Here is a 13538-nt window from a genome sequence, read left to right on the forward strand (position 1 = left end):
AATCGTCAATTAATAATAGAATTAATATTGAGGCTGAAGATTGGAATAGTGAAATTTTCCATTCACTTAACCATGAAACGATTCGTATCCAATTAACTAAAGGCTTGGTTTGTTTACGCTTTTCCCTCCGGTTTTTTGTTCTATGTGTGCCATAAATATCGCCATCCATTTTAGAGAAAAATTTGTAGTTTGGAATCACTAGTTCTTTGACTGCTATTTCTAAATTTTCAGTATGTTGGAGAAGCAACTCAATTGCTAATCCCTGTATATTTATATATATATATATATATATATATATACAGCTAGTAGTACCCATCCATTCTCAAGTAAGCTATGGGAGAAGGCTTTTAAGCAAAGAAATATTGTGTCCACCCTACTATTGCTTACAGAGATGAGCTGTGCCTCACATTATACCTATGTACTTCTAGGTAGGCTAGATTATATCTCTATAGATACTGCTGTAGTTTATCACTTCTTACAAACGTCTATAATATTAACACCAGTAATATACTGGGGTTATATCATGATTTTACAAAACAAAAATATCTTGTAAGAAACTGTTATTGCTCTAATTATTGTTGTTATTGATTGTTAAATTATTCTTATAGAATCGGACCTTGTTCAGAGTACACCCAAGTTCGTGAAAGATACGTCCAAATTCTGGTATAAACCTAACATTAGCAGAGAAGATGGTAAGTTCCTGTCTACAGTGACAGATTTGTATTACTTGTGTGTGTGTGTTTGTGTGTGATGTCATTGATTGTAACTCTTATATAAAATTGTGTGTGCATGATGCAGTGATTGTAGCCATTGTGTATATGTAGTAAGTACGTGGACTTACGACTAATGTCATTGTGTGCTGGTGAGTGCAGTCATAACATTGGCATATTTGATCACAAGAACAATCGTATTTATCTGTAGTATTTTGTATTTCTATTGCCATTATGTATTTATGTATAAACAAATATGGTTGATGTCTCATGTAGGTCACTTTACAATCAAATCTCAGACTTGTTTCCCATACTATGGTATTATTAGGCAGGTGTTTCCTACCATAGATTCAACTGAACCCCACCCAGCTTTGTGAGTGAAATTCAAAGGGCCAACCATGTCACACTGTCATGTTGGTTCTACCCATTAATGTACATTAAGAGTACATGTATCTGTGGAATATTCAGCCACTTCTTATAATTCAATGAGCATGTAGACCAGGGACTAAACCATTGGAATACTCATTGTTGGAACCAAGGAGGATTTATTTACTTTTTGGCTTTGGATTCACTTCCATTGCACAACTCTTTGGGCAAGTATCTTCTACTATAGCACCAGATCAGCCAATACATTGTGAGTGAATTTGGTAGATAGAAACTGCATAGAAGCCCATTATATATGTGCCTTTATGCTTGTCCCCCACCACACACCACTTGATGAATGATGTTGGTTTGTTTACATCTCTGTAAGTTAGCAGTTCAGTTAAAGATACAGATAGAATAAGTACCAAATTTAAAAACAAGTACTGGGGGGGGGGGCAAATTGTTTGATTAAACTCTTCAAGACAATGACCCCAGCATGGCTACAGTCCAATGACCAAAATAAGTAAAAGATAAAAGATAGATATGTTTCTATAATACTTATGTTTGCTTGTATGTTTTACTGATAACATTTTTTTTTATACAAGTGTATATTTAAACAACCTACATGATTACTACAAAACTGAAATGAATTAACAAGATTCTACCTAATTTTTTTGCAGCAATTTTGATGCTCAAAGATAAAGCCCCAGGTATTTTTGTTGTCCGTGACAGCAACTCCTTCCCTGGAGCTTTTGGTCTTGCTCTCAAAGTGGCTCAAGTGCCACCAAATGTACAGACTAAAGCAGGTAAATTTAACTTCTACTATTTTCCTTGGATTCTTCCTGTAACTCTTTCACTAATATCTTTTAACAATACAGAAGTATCGTCTTTGATTTGGTTTCTACAACTGGATGCCCTTCATAACATCAACCACTTTACAGAGTGTACTGGGTGTATTTTATGATGGCAAAAGCACCACAGAAGACAGAAATAAGACAGTGTGAAGGATAGCAAGAGCGTAATAAGTGGCGAGGTTAAATGATAGTTACCAGTGCCATATGGTCAGGGTTTGTCGGGTATAGATTGAGTGGATGTGAATCTAAGATTTAAATCACAAAAATTTGAATAAAGATCTCTATTTGATAGATGAAACAGTTTCATAGAACCTTGTTTTTACTTCTGTAATCATTTGTTTCTTCAGGTTTACATAATCCCTCTCTTAATCTCACTTCATCAATTGTTATATGGTGATCCAGTTAGACTGATAAGTGAAGAAGTAAATTGTGTTCTGTCGGTAACCTTAATTTTTGGGGTTCTTTTAGTCAGAGTAAAATAAATGAAGTGCAATCTTCATTGGTGAAAGCTCATGAAGGTGGTGAGTTTGTCTCTTAGTTAATCTACTTCATCTTCACTTCATTGACCTTTGATTAATATGATGTTATACAATTTTTTAATCATATGCAAACATCTTACAGGTTAATTTAATTCAATTGTCTTTGTAAATATGTGAGAGAGAAAAATAGAGGTGAACCACCAGTTGATTGCTCATGGGTTCAAACACTCCTTTGATGAGGCATATAGCTCGACTTATCCATTTGAAAATAGGGACTTCTTCCATCTTATGATTCAATAGTTAACAATTGGCAAAAAAAAAAACTAGTTGTTTGATTGCTTTGTAATAGGAACATTATCTACAATCTATACTAAATACATACTAGATGAAAAAGATCTCTACTTAGGGCCAAGGAAGCTGAGACATTATAGAATAGGTTAATAAGAAGCAGGATTCAGATGGTTGGGTATTGTAAAGTCACACAGCTGAAATTTAGAATGAGATATTGTTAAGCTGAACCATCTAAACCATATTCAGTCAATAGACATAAAATATGTTGCTGGTTTTCAGAGGACATTCTTATGACAGCACTTATTTTAAAAAAGTGTTTAAGATCTAATGTGTGTGTAATATATACATACACATACAAGTCATCCTTTGTTTTTATTGTGAGTTAAACCCAGATTAGTCACATCCTATATTGCACCTGACCTAGTTCTGTAGAGAATAAGGTTGTTAAAGTTCAAGTCAGCTGCACCCCCTCCAAAAAAAAAAAAAACAATTTGAAATTTTAATTTGAAAGTTACTCTTTTATGAGACACCATTACAGTTGACTTTCAAATATCACAACACACTCACACACTAAAGTGAAAATCACAGTTTTTCACATTGGTTATGTGGGTAACATGTTGGACTAACAAGCTATAGATTTTGAATTCAAACTCTTTTTAAGGCTTTTTATAAATTGGCTTAAACATTCTATTTGCTTTGTGTAATAAATAATCTTACTGAAAAATAAATTACTTTTTCCAATTTACATTAGATTGGTTGTTGTTAGAGCTGAATAGCAAGCTGTAAAGATCTTTTAAGACTCTGCAGTATAGAATCAACTAACACATGTTGTCATGAGAAAAACAATTGTTGTAAAAGTGGCTTTCAAATGACAAATCAATCTGTAAATCATGTACCACCTTCTTCCATCTTATTTCTTTGTAATACTCATTCATTGTTTATTATTTTGGCAGGTGCTGATCCAGCATCAGAGCTAGTGCGCCACTTTTTGATTGAACCTACACCCAAAGGTGTTCGTCTACGAGGATGCAGTAACGAACCTGTTTTTGGTAAGGATATTTCATGAAGAGTAAACAATACTTCTGGGATGCTAGGGTTCACTCTTTTGATCTGCTAACCTTAGTTCTAAAATAATAGTGAGGTTTTTTATGTTGTTACTTTCATAGTTTAGTGTAACTTTTAATAAGATTTGGTTAAGTAAACTTGTAGAAATGTCAAGTATTTGAAGGTGACCCACAAATTTGATATACCAGATCAAGTGTCTATTGTAACCCTTTTCCTATTCTGTGTATCGGGTGACACACAGGACATACTTCCCTGATATCCATGCATCATATATGATGTATATTCCCAACTTTTTTTTTTTCAACCATCAGAGTAACTTAGTACTTATGAAAGGAAAGCTTTTATACTACTCAGAATAAATGAAACAAGAATTAACTAGAAGTCTAGATACAAGCATGGACATTTTGGACAAACTTATGAAAATGCTTTGGACAGGCAAATCTCAGTATTATGTTGTTGAGAGAGGATACGTCAAATCAAATTTCCTCAGGATTTAAACTCATGTTAAATCAGTTTATTGGTATGCATCAAATTCCAGCCAGATAAGCATCTTCTAGTTTGCTTTCTTCATACTGATGATTGACTCAAACCACAGATTTATACCTTTTGTTAAGGTAAATGAAGCAAGTCAGTAGGCATTATGTAGAAATTACACTCCACATCATTAATAGTCATATGATGATCCAGTAGAACAGATAAATGAAAATTATCTTCTGAAGGTAATAAGATAACAGATGATAGATTCAAAACAATGTGAATGAATAAGCATTACATTGGACAGAATAATCTGTTCATTGCCAGAGCAGCTGTCTGGCTTCCATGCTAGTGGCCCGTAAATAGCACCATTTGCCTTCTTCTATAGGATTAAACTTAAGTAGGTAAATTCATCTTTTAGTTAATTTTCTGCATTATTTCTGTTTTGAGTTATGATGATGAAAGTATATAAATCTTTACTGTATAACCAAAATAATTGCAAATGTTGTCATAAGCTTAATGAATTGTTCTGATGTTTCTTGGCTTGTCTTTTAGGAACTTTGGCAGCTCTTGTGTATCAGCATTCCATCACTCCACTGGCGCTGCCATGTAAATTAGTTCTCCCTGAATCAGGTAAGTGTATGAATTAAATGTAATGTAACATTCTTTCTAATATCCTAGGGCCTTCTCTAGAAAAGTTATCAAATGTTAAAGTGTCTAAAAATATTCTCAAATTTACTGTAAATATTACTTAATGTTTCTTAGTTAAAAATAACTACTAACCTGATAATATCCTCATTCACTTATAGCAAAGATCTTTCCAATTTCTTTGAAGATATCTCTTCATCTATTTTAATACCAAATTATCTACACACATGCACATCTCATACCTGATATAGGTTCATTCTTATTCAGTTAAATCCTTTATGAAACCAAAAATCTTCATACCTTTGGTTTATTACAGATCCAGCAGGTGATGTTAGCAATCCTGAAAGTCCTCACAGTTCTGAAATTCCTAGTTCAGCAGCTGCTTTGCTGGCTACAGGTGCAGGTTTGTATCATTGTTATATTTATTTCCACTGAGAACTGCATTGGTAGGGTACTAGTTTAGTAAATGTTAATCTGTCATCAGCACTTTACTGTGTCTCAGGTATTGACTTGACTCTGAATGATTCTGTTCAACCTGATATAGGTAGGTAGCCCTTGGGAGAATAGTCCAATACTATAAGCAACGGCAATCTCACTGTAAAGATTATCAAATATTTCATTATTTCACAGTATTGAGTTCAAGTCCTATTCTAGACCATAACATAAGTGCTAAAAGGGTCTTAATTTCATTTCTGTTCCCACCAGCACCCTTTGATGGACACAAGATAAATTTTGACTTGAGACTGCTTTTGTGGATTTAAAAAAAAAATTTTCTTTCTTTCAGAACAGCTATTGTTAATTTGCCATTCAAACCTCTATGTGGTTGCTCGACCAGCTAGAAATCGCAGCCAAATCTTCCTCAGGTTATAACTTCCTGTCTTAAAATGGACTGACACATTGGGCAGTTGGCACATCAGTCTGTTTGCTTCATCATAGCTGACCTGTAACTAGACAGTAACATAGCTACTCAGATACTTTTTTGAATAATTGTCCTTATTTCCACATAAGCTATTTAAATACTCTGTTCGTTGTGGTATACAAACAACTGCCTATAATTTGTTTGATATTTACTTGTAGAATATTTTTATTTTTTATTTTTATTTCTGTTCAAAGCTTGCTGATGTATTGCAGCTATTTAAGTTTCTTTCAACTTCAGGGTTTGGTTATATATTTAAATGTCAGCCATTTCTCTTCCAAACATGTGAACTTGTGAGAACACAGAGTCAGTATCCTCATTGTTAAAAAATATATTTGATAATTAATAATCAACAGGTTTAGCTTGATACATCCATACTGTCTTTAAGAACAAAGTAAAATCTATATTGTCTTCACTGTATATATTAAGTATAAACTGAAGTTTGATATGAACTAGGTTTTGAAGTTTGATGTTTTTTTTACTTTGGTTTCTGCAGTTTTATCATTTGCATGTGTAGAGGGTATCCATAAATTACCTTTACACTCGAAAACTAAAGGGGGAAAAAAATATAAGGGTAATTTAGCAGGTTGCATGCAACCAATGGCGTCCGTGTACAATTGTTCTGATGTTTCTAATACACTTTATTTCTTTGTCTAGGTTTTCCCATAAACTCTGCTGAGTTTACTTAAATTTTTTTCCCCCCTAATTTTTTCAAATTGTAACGATAATTCACGGACACCCTGTATCATGTGTTTAATGTTTAAAGTTTGATACCCTCCTCCACCATGAGTCCTTCCCGTTGGGAAGGAGAATGGTAGCATATTTAGTAAACAGAAAGAGTTAAACTCTTTTCTCCATTCATTTTTGCCTCCCTCTATCCCAGGAGGATCATGGAAATTGAGTCCCCAAGTTCCTCATACATAGTGTACTATCAAAAGCAACCATCATTACAGTTTCTTGGTAGATTTTCAAACATGACCATTTGAGACTATGGATATTAACCAACCTTCTTGTTCTCGGTTTACTCAGGGCTGTCTTAAGGCATAGGCACACTGCACAGTTGCCCATGACCTTACAGATCTATGGGGCCTAAATCTGACCTATCTATATTGTGGCTTGCTGTCAATAAATAAATATTTTAGGACCTAGTGCATAATTTTCCCGGATGCCTGCATTGCTGGTGAGGTGGCTCCAGGTCTACCTCTTGGTCTCCTGTCAGTTGATTCAACTAGAAGAATCAATTTTTTTAGTGATCTTTTCCTGCATCAGTCTAATCACATGTTCGTAGCACCAGATCTATGACTTATCAATGCAGAGAAGTAGCAGCTTGACCAGGAAAGACTCCCTCTCCTCTCCAAGCTGTGCATTTTGTTGAGTAACATTACTCTGAGATCTTTGAAAGGAACCCCATTTCAGTTGCCTTATATTCGTGATTGTACTCTTTTGGTAATTACTCAACATTTAAGAGTTTAAGTTTTGACCCCTTATATTACAGATCTCCAGTTAAACCCACTTAGTCACCACATACTGTAAATGTTAAAAATGTTATAGACATTATTTTGCTTTCTTAATATGTTGATATTAGTTACCAATAATGATTTCATGTGGTTTATGTTCTTTACAGCCTGCAATGTTCTCTACCTAAATACTGTGGATACAGAATCCCTGACTGGGCCTCAAGCCGTTGCTAAAGCAGCCAAAGTGACCTTCAGTTTAGACCCCATACCTAAGACAACTGTCGTACATTTCAAAGTTTCTTCCCAAGGCATTACACTGACAGACAACAACAGAAAGTAAGTAGGATTTATCTTAGATTAATAGCTAATTTTTTACCAACTCATGTACCGGCATGGCTGTGTGGTTAAGAAACTTGCTTCTCAACCACATGGTCTTGGGTTCAGTCCCATTGCATGTCGCCTTAGACAAGTGTCTTTTACTATAGCTCTGGGTTAACCAAAGCCTTGTGAGTATATTTAGTAGATGGAAACCAAAAGAATCCCATATGTGTTTGTATCTACTCTTGCCTAGGCATCACATGATGGTTGTAAATGAGCATCATCATCATCATACAAGTCAGGTTGTTCATTTGCAGTCTTCTCTGAAAGAAGAAAATGCCTGGCCAAGAAGAGCCTGGGCAAAGATTAGAGAGCTCTTACCCCTGCTGGCGACAAAGGGACTCTCACTCAGAGTAAAAGGCAGACTGTATGACGCATGCATATGAACAGCCATGCTACATGGCAGTGAAACATGGGCTGTAACTGCTGAGGACATACGTAAGCTCGCAAGGAATGAAGCCAGTATGCTCCGTTGGATGTGTAATGTCAATGTGAATACCCGTCAGAGTGTAAGTATCTTGAGAGAAAAGCTGAACATTAGAAGCATCAGTTGTGGCGTGCAAGAGAGACGATTGCGCTGGTATGGACATGTGGTGAGAATGGAGGAGGATAGCTGCGTGAAAAAGTGCCACACCCTAACAGTTGAGGGAACCCGTGGAAGAGGTAGGCCCAGGAAGACCTGGGCTGAGGTGGTGAGGCAAGACCTTCGTACATTGGGCCTCACCGAGGCGATGACTACTGACCGAGACCTTTGGAAATGTGCTTTGCGTGAGAAGACCCGGCAAGCCAAGTAAGATCGTTGCCAGTGCCCCTGGACTGGCTCTTGTGCGGGTGGCACATGAGATGCACCATTTTGAGCGTGGCCGTTGCCAGTACCGCCTGACTGGCTCCCGTAGGATTTTCGAGCGAGATCGTTGCCAGTGCCCCTGGACTGGCTTGTGCGGGTGGCACATAAAAGACACCATTTCGAGCGTGGCCGTTTTCGTGCGGGTGACACGTAAAAGCACCCACTTTTAGTTGGCGTTAGGAAGGGCATCCAGCTGTAGAAACTCTGCCAAATTAGACTGGAGCCTGGTGTTGCCATCCGGTTTCACCAGTCCTCAGTCAAATCGTCCAACCCATGCTAGCATGGAAAGCGGACGTTAAACGATGATGATGATGATGATGATGGTGATGGTGAAATATATTACCTTGCTTGGAAACAGTTAAGTGTTGGTGATAATAAGGGCATCTGGCTGTAGACAACCGGCCCCAACAAATTCTGTATGGCCCATGCAAGCATTGAAAAGTGGACATTAAAGGATGATGATGATAGTCTCCACCACAAGCATCATTATTACCACTACTGCCATCATCATTGTTTCATTTAACGTTCGCTTTCCATGCTAGCATGGGTTGGACGATTTGACTGAGGACTGGTGAACTAGATGGCTACACCAGGCTCCAATCTGATTTGGCAGAGTTTCTACAGCTGGATGCCCTTCCTAACGCCAACCACTCAGAGAGTGTAGTGGGTGCTTTTACATGCCACCGGCACGAAAGAAAATTTTGGTTCAGTTTGTATTACACGGTCGTCACTGCTACCATTATCTCTGTCATCAACAGTATTACAAATGGATTATATGTCTAAAATGAATTGTTAAAAAAAATTATTTTTATTAAATTAACTTCAATCAAAGATTGGACAAACAACTGACTGAAATATAGTGTAAATGTAAGGATTGTAGACACCATTTTAATCCTTTCGTCACTGTATTTATTTTGAGATGCTCTGTGTTTCTTTCAATTATTTTAAATATACCGAAGCATTTAGTAAAATAACTTAGTCATCATTAAGCTCGTGTTGGGAACATAAATTGTGACTAAGATTTGGTGGAAGATTTTAATTCAAAACTTACAAAAACAAGACATTTGTACTACAGAGCCAGAGCTGATTTCAGCCAGGTTGGTAGCAAAAGGGTTAAAATAAAACAAGTTTGGGGCAGTGAGCTGGCAGAATCAGTAGCACACTGGACAGAATGTTTAGCAGTTCAAATTCCACTGAGGTCAACTTTGCCTTTTATCCGTTCAAGATCGATAAAATAAGTTGAGCTCTGGAGGGATCAATGTAATCAACTTATCCGCTACTCCGAAATTGCTGGCCCTGTGCTTAAATCTGAAACCAATATAAAAGAACTCTATTCAGTCTGTATTAGAAGTTCACAATACAGCATCAGCTCATTGTTCACCTTCTATATCATCATTATGAACACTCCACTGGTTTAATCTGTATTATTCACAATATTAAGATAACCTGGGTTCTATAATGTCATAGACAAATACTATCATTATCAAACAAGTAAGACAGAGGTGGTTATGGTAAACTCAAATTCCATTATAGACAGCCAAATTCTGATTAAAAGTTATTATTTTTCAAGAAATTCATGTTGCCCAAGGGAGCCTCTAGTTTGTTGGTTGAGAAGTTTGGTTCTGTTTAACCACACCTTGTAAACTCCATGTGTGTGTGTGTGTGTGTGTGTGTGTGTGCAAGCATGTATAGGTGTACATCAATATCTCAATGACATATGACACACTGACTTTGTTGCATTTTCTTATCTAGACTCTTCTTCCGGCGACATTATCCAGTTACTGCAGTGACATATTGTGGAATTGATCCTGAAGACCGAAGGTTAGTAGAAATAATTTTAAGAGATTGATTGATTTGTTCAAAACTTTTCTCAAGAAATCCTTCAATGAAGAAATTTCCTAAGACTTCAGAAATTCTTATTTATAGATAATTTTAAAATAATTTAATTGTAAAGTTTCCCCTTTCTCAAATATATCAAGATTGAATCAGTCGTTAGAATTTCTGAAATAAATATGAAGATTCTTTAACATGGCAAGCAAGGCTCAGTGTCTTGTTTTGGATCATAATTCAATTCTTGAATTTTGTAACTCAGGAACCAATATTTTGTTACCTTATTGTTAGTCCCAACCATACTCCAAATGGTTAAATGATGTTATAACCTAACATAGCATTGACTTTGTATATGTAGTTGATTGACCTATTCAATGTAGCAGCCAGGCCTTCCTTAAATACAGTAGTATTTTGAACACAGTATAGCCATGAAAACAGCAGTAAGCTTGGGTATTTTACTCTTATAAAACAGAAAAAATTGTCAGCAGACAGCCACAGGACTCAAACCCGAACCCCTCTGATGCCAGCTGAGTAATCTACCATTAAGCTAAAATGCCCACTGACTACAATTTCCATCAAATTAAACACTAAATATAACTTCTTTTTTTTTTTCCCCATAAGTGTTGAATATGTGAATACAAAGTTTTTTTTTACAGCTACACTGCATTTGAAATACTTCTTGCTTGTCTGTATAATACAAAACACATTCAACACTTCCAAAACCATTTGATTACATATGCTGTTGCCTTCTTTAATGTGTTTTCTCGAAACCTAAAATCTTAAGCAATCATCCCCTGCAATAAAGGTGGGTTGATTGCAGATGGATAAATTAATTTTACAGTTTGCCCTCATATTATCTGTCCCTTCAAGTGAATTAAACTTAACAACAACAATATATGAATGAACAAAAAAAACAGTCATATGAATACAAACTAACAATAACTATGTGTATTGAAGCAGATATGATAATTCTCCACAAAACCAATCCGAAATAATCTTGTATAATATAAAATTGCTCAAAAGGCAAGCGAGCTGACAGATCTGCTAACATATTAGACAAAGTGCTAAGTAGCATTTCTTCCAGCTTATTATGTTCTGGGTTCAAATTCTGCCTTGGTTAACTTTGCCTTTCATCCTTATAAAATAAAGTGCCAGTCAAGTGGTGAGGTCAATGTAATCAACTTAGTCCTCCCCATAAAACTTGCTTGCCTTGTGCTGAAATGTGAAATAGTTATATAGTTTCCCTAAAATGATTCTGATAAATTTATCCCTAGTGTAACTTAAACATCTTAAATTTGTTTCCTCTCATTTTTAGTCTGATTTCAATGAGATATACCTCACCTTGACTAATGCCATTCAGTGTGTGGAATACTAGCTAAAAGGGGGTTAACTTTCAAAATGACTCACTTAATGTAGAAAGGACTCACCTTAATGTAGAATTGATGTACTTTTTTTTTTCATTTTTATTAGATGGAACAAAGTCAATGTACCTGGTACAGGAGGAGCCAAGTGAGTAAATTGTCTTTAAATCTACTTTTTACACTGAATTCTGTTGCTTCATTGCTCTTAGTGCTGGAATTGTGCTTTAATCACACCTTATAAATTATATTTAAAGATGTGTTAAAGAATTTTCTTTGTCTTCTTTTCATTGGATTATTTACTCTTTGCTAAACCTTATGAGAGTATAATCATCGTGAAACTTGGATTCTCTACACCAGAAGTATTCCAGCCTTGGCTTGGATCCCGACAGTGTTGATAGCCCAGTATTTGGGTTGAGTGCTTCTCTAGAAATACCCCAACTTCACACCCAACTGACTTTAACCATTTGCTTTATACCAAATATACACTTCGTATACATGTATGTACATATTTATGTGTGTGTGCGCATACACACACACACATTTGATCCTCATCTGTCTTCTATGCTATGGACATTTGACAGGATCTGAAAAACCTGAGGGCTATGACCAGCCCCAATGTCTGCTTTGGCATGGTTTCTACATCAGGGTGCCCTTTTCTGAAGCTATCACTTTACAGAGTGTACTGGGTGCTTTTTATTTTTGTGAAACTGGTACTAGAAGTATAGAGGTCTATGGAAATCCTGCCACTTATGCCTGTAAGATATTACGATATAATCCAATCACTTTTCAGGCATTCTTGTAAATGGTTCACATTTTATATTTTATACATTTTTACCTTGTCAAATTTTCATCTTGGGCTTTAACAAATAGTTTGTATTTGTTACTGATCTATTACAGAATCAGTAAGGCATCATGCAAAATGCACTGGGGCATTTGAGTTAAATCCCTTTGCATTCTCACTTCAAACCCCCACTGGAGTCAACTTTACTTTATGTTCTTTTGAGATGCAGTAGCATAGCTAGGACAACATGGGGAGAATGTCCATCCCCTGGTGGCACTTTTGTGTCTGCTGTGTATGCCTTTGTGGGGCTGGTATCAAAGAGCTGCCCCAGGCAGTGCACATTTTAGCTATACCATTGCTAAAGTATATGGAATATATAATTGAGGTCAGTATAACTGACATCAACTTTTAACTACTTATTGATAAGCTGAGGCACCACTTTCAACCGATTACATAAAGACAGGGCCTCAGCTTCTTATACAATGCTACTTCAATCATATCCCTGACTGAAAGGAATATATTTGACTTCCATATCTATCAAAGATTCAGTTATTGATATATTCTTTGTTGTTTTTCTTTTTCTAGGGTGTTTGGTTTTATTGCACGTAAACAAGGAGGAGTTTCTGACAATGCCTGCCATTTGTTTGCTGAACTCGACCCAGAACAGCCTGCCTTTGCGATCGTCAACTTTGTCACTAAAGTAATGGTGGGACCTAACAAAATCAAATGATTCAGTGAACAACAATCTTCTTTTGACTAACATTGAAATAGAAACATGTGTGTGTGTGTGTGAGAGAGAGAGAGAGAGTGTGTGTGTGTGTGTGTGTGGGTGTGTATGCATACATGACCATATGAAGAATATATATATATATATACATATATACACACACACATATATGTGTGTGTATGTGTATAATATACGTATACATGCACACATATATATCTTTGTATATATATATAGATATATATATATATTTGTTTGGATGAGAGTGTATACATATATATGTAAATGGATGAGAGAGAGGGAGATTTGTAATTACAATAATTGTTATTAAACTATTCACAGGTGAAAAGTGGAAACAAA

At 35.9% G+C, this 13538-nt stretch overlaps 1 protein-coding gene across 12 annotated transcripts in view; it reads left to right on the forward strand.

The window, feature by feature from the left end:
- The window catches only part of LOC149134415 (uncharacterized), a 79949-nt gene extending 66411 nt beyond the window's left edge, over positions 1 to 13538 (forward strand). For all 12 annotated transcript variants that reach the window (XM_089356508.1, XM_089356510.1, XM_089356509.1 and 9 more), the window contains 9 exons: positions 609 to 692; positions 1754 to 1879; positions 3651 to 3746; positions 4792 to 4869; positions 5201 to 5287; positions 7425 to 7593; positions 10235 to 10303; positions 11783 to 11821; positions 13040 to 13538. In XM_089356508.1, coding sequence (XP_089212634.1) covers positions 609 to 692; positions 1754 to 1879; positions 3651 to 3746; positions 4792 to 4869; positions 5201 to 5287; positions 7425 to 7593; positions 10235 to 10303; positions 11783 to 11821; positions 13040 to 13184 — 893 coding nt within the window. In that variant the 3' untranslated portion in view covers positions 13185 to 13538. The remainder of the gene's footprint in view (positions 1 to 608; positions 693 to 1753; positions 1880 to 3650; positions 3747 to 4791; positions 4870 to 5200; positions 5288 to 7424; positions 7594 to 10234; positions 10304 to 11782; positions 11822 to 13039) is intronic.

Source organism: Octopus bimaculoides, chromosome 8 (genome assembly GCF_046866305.1).
Source record: "Octopus bimaculoides isolate indiv1 chromosome 8, ASM4686630v1, whole genome shotgun sequence".
NCBI classification, from domain to species: Eukaryota; Metazoa; Mollusca; class Cephalopoda; order Octopoda; family Octopodidae; genus Octopus; species Octopus bimaculoides.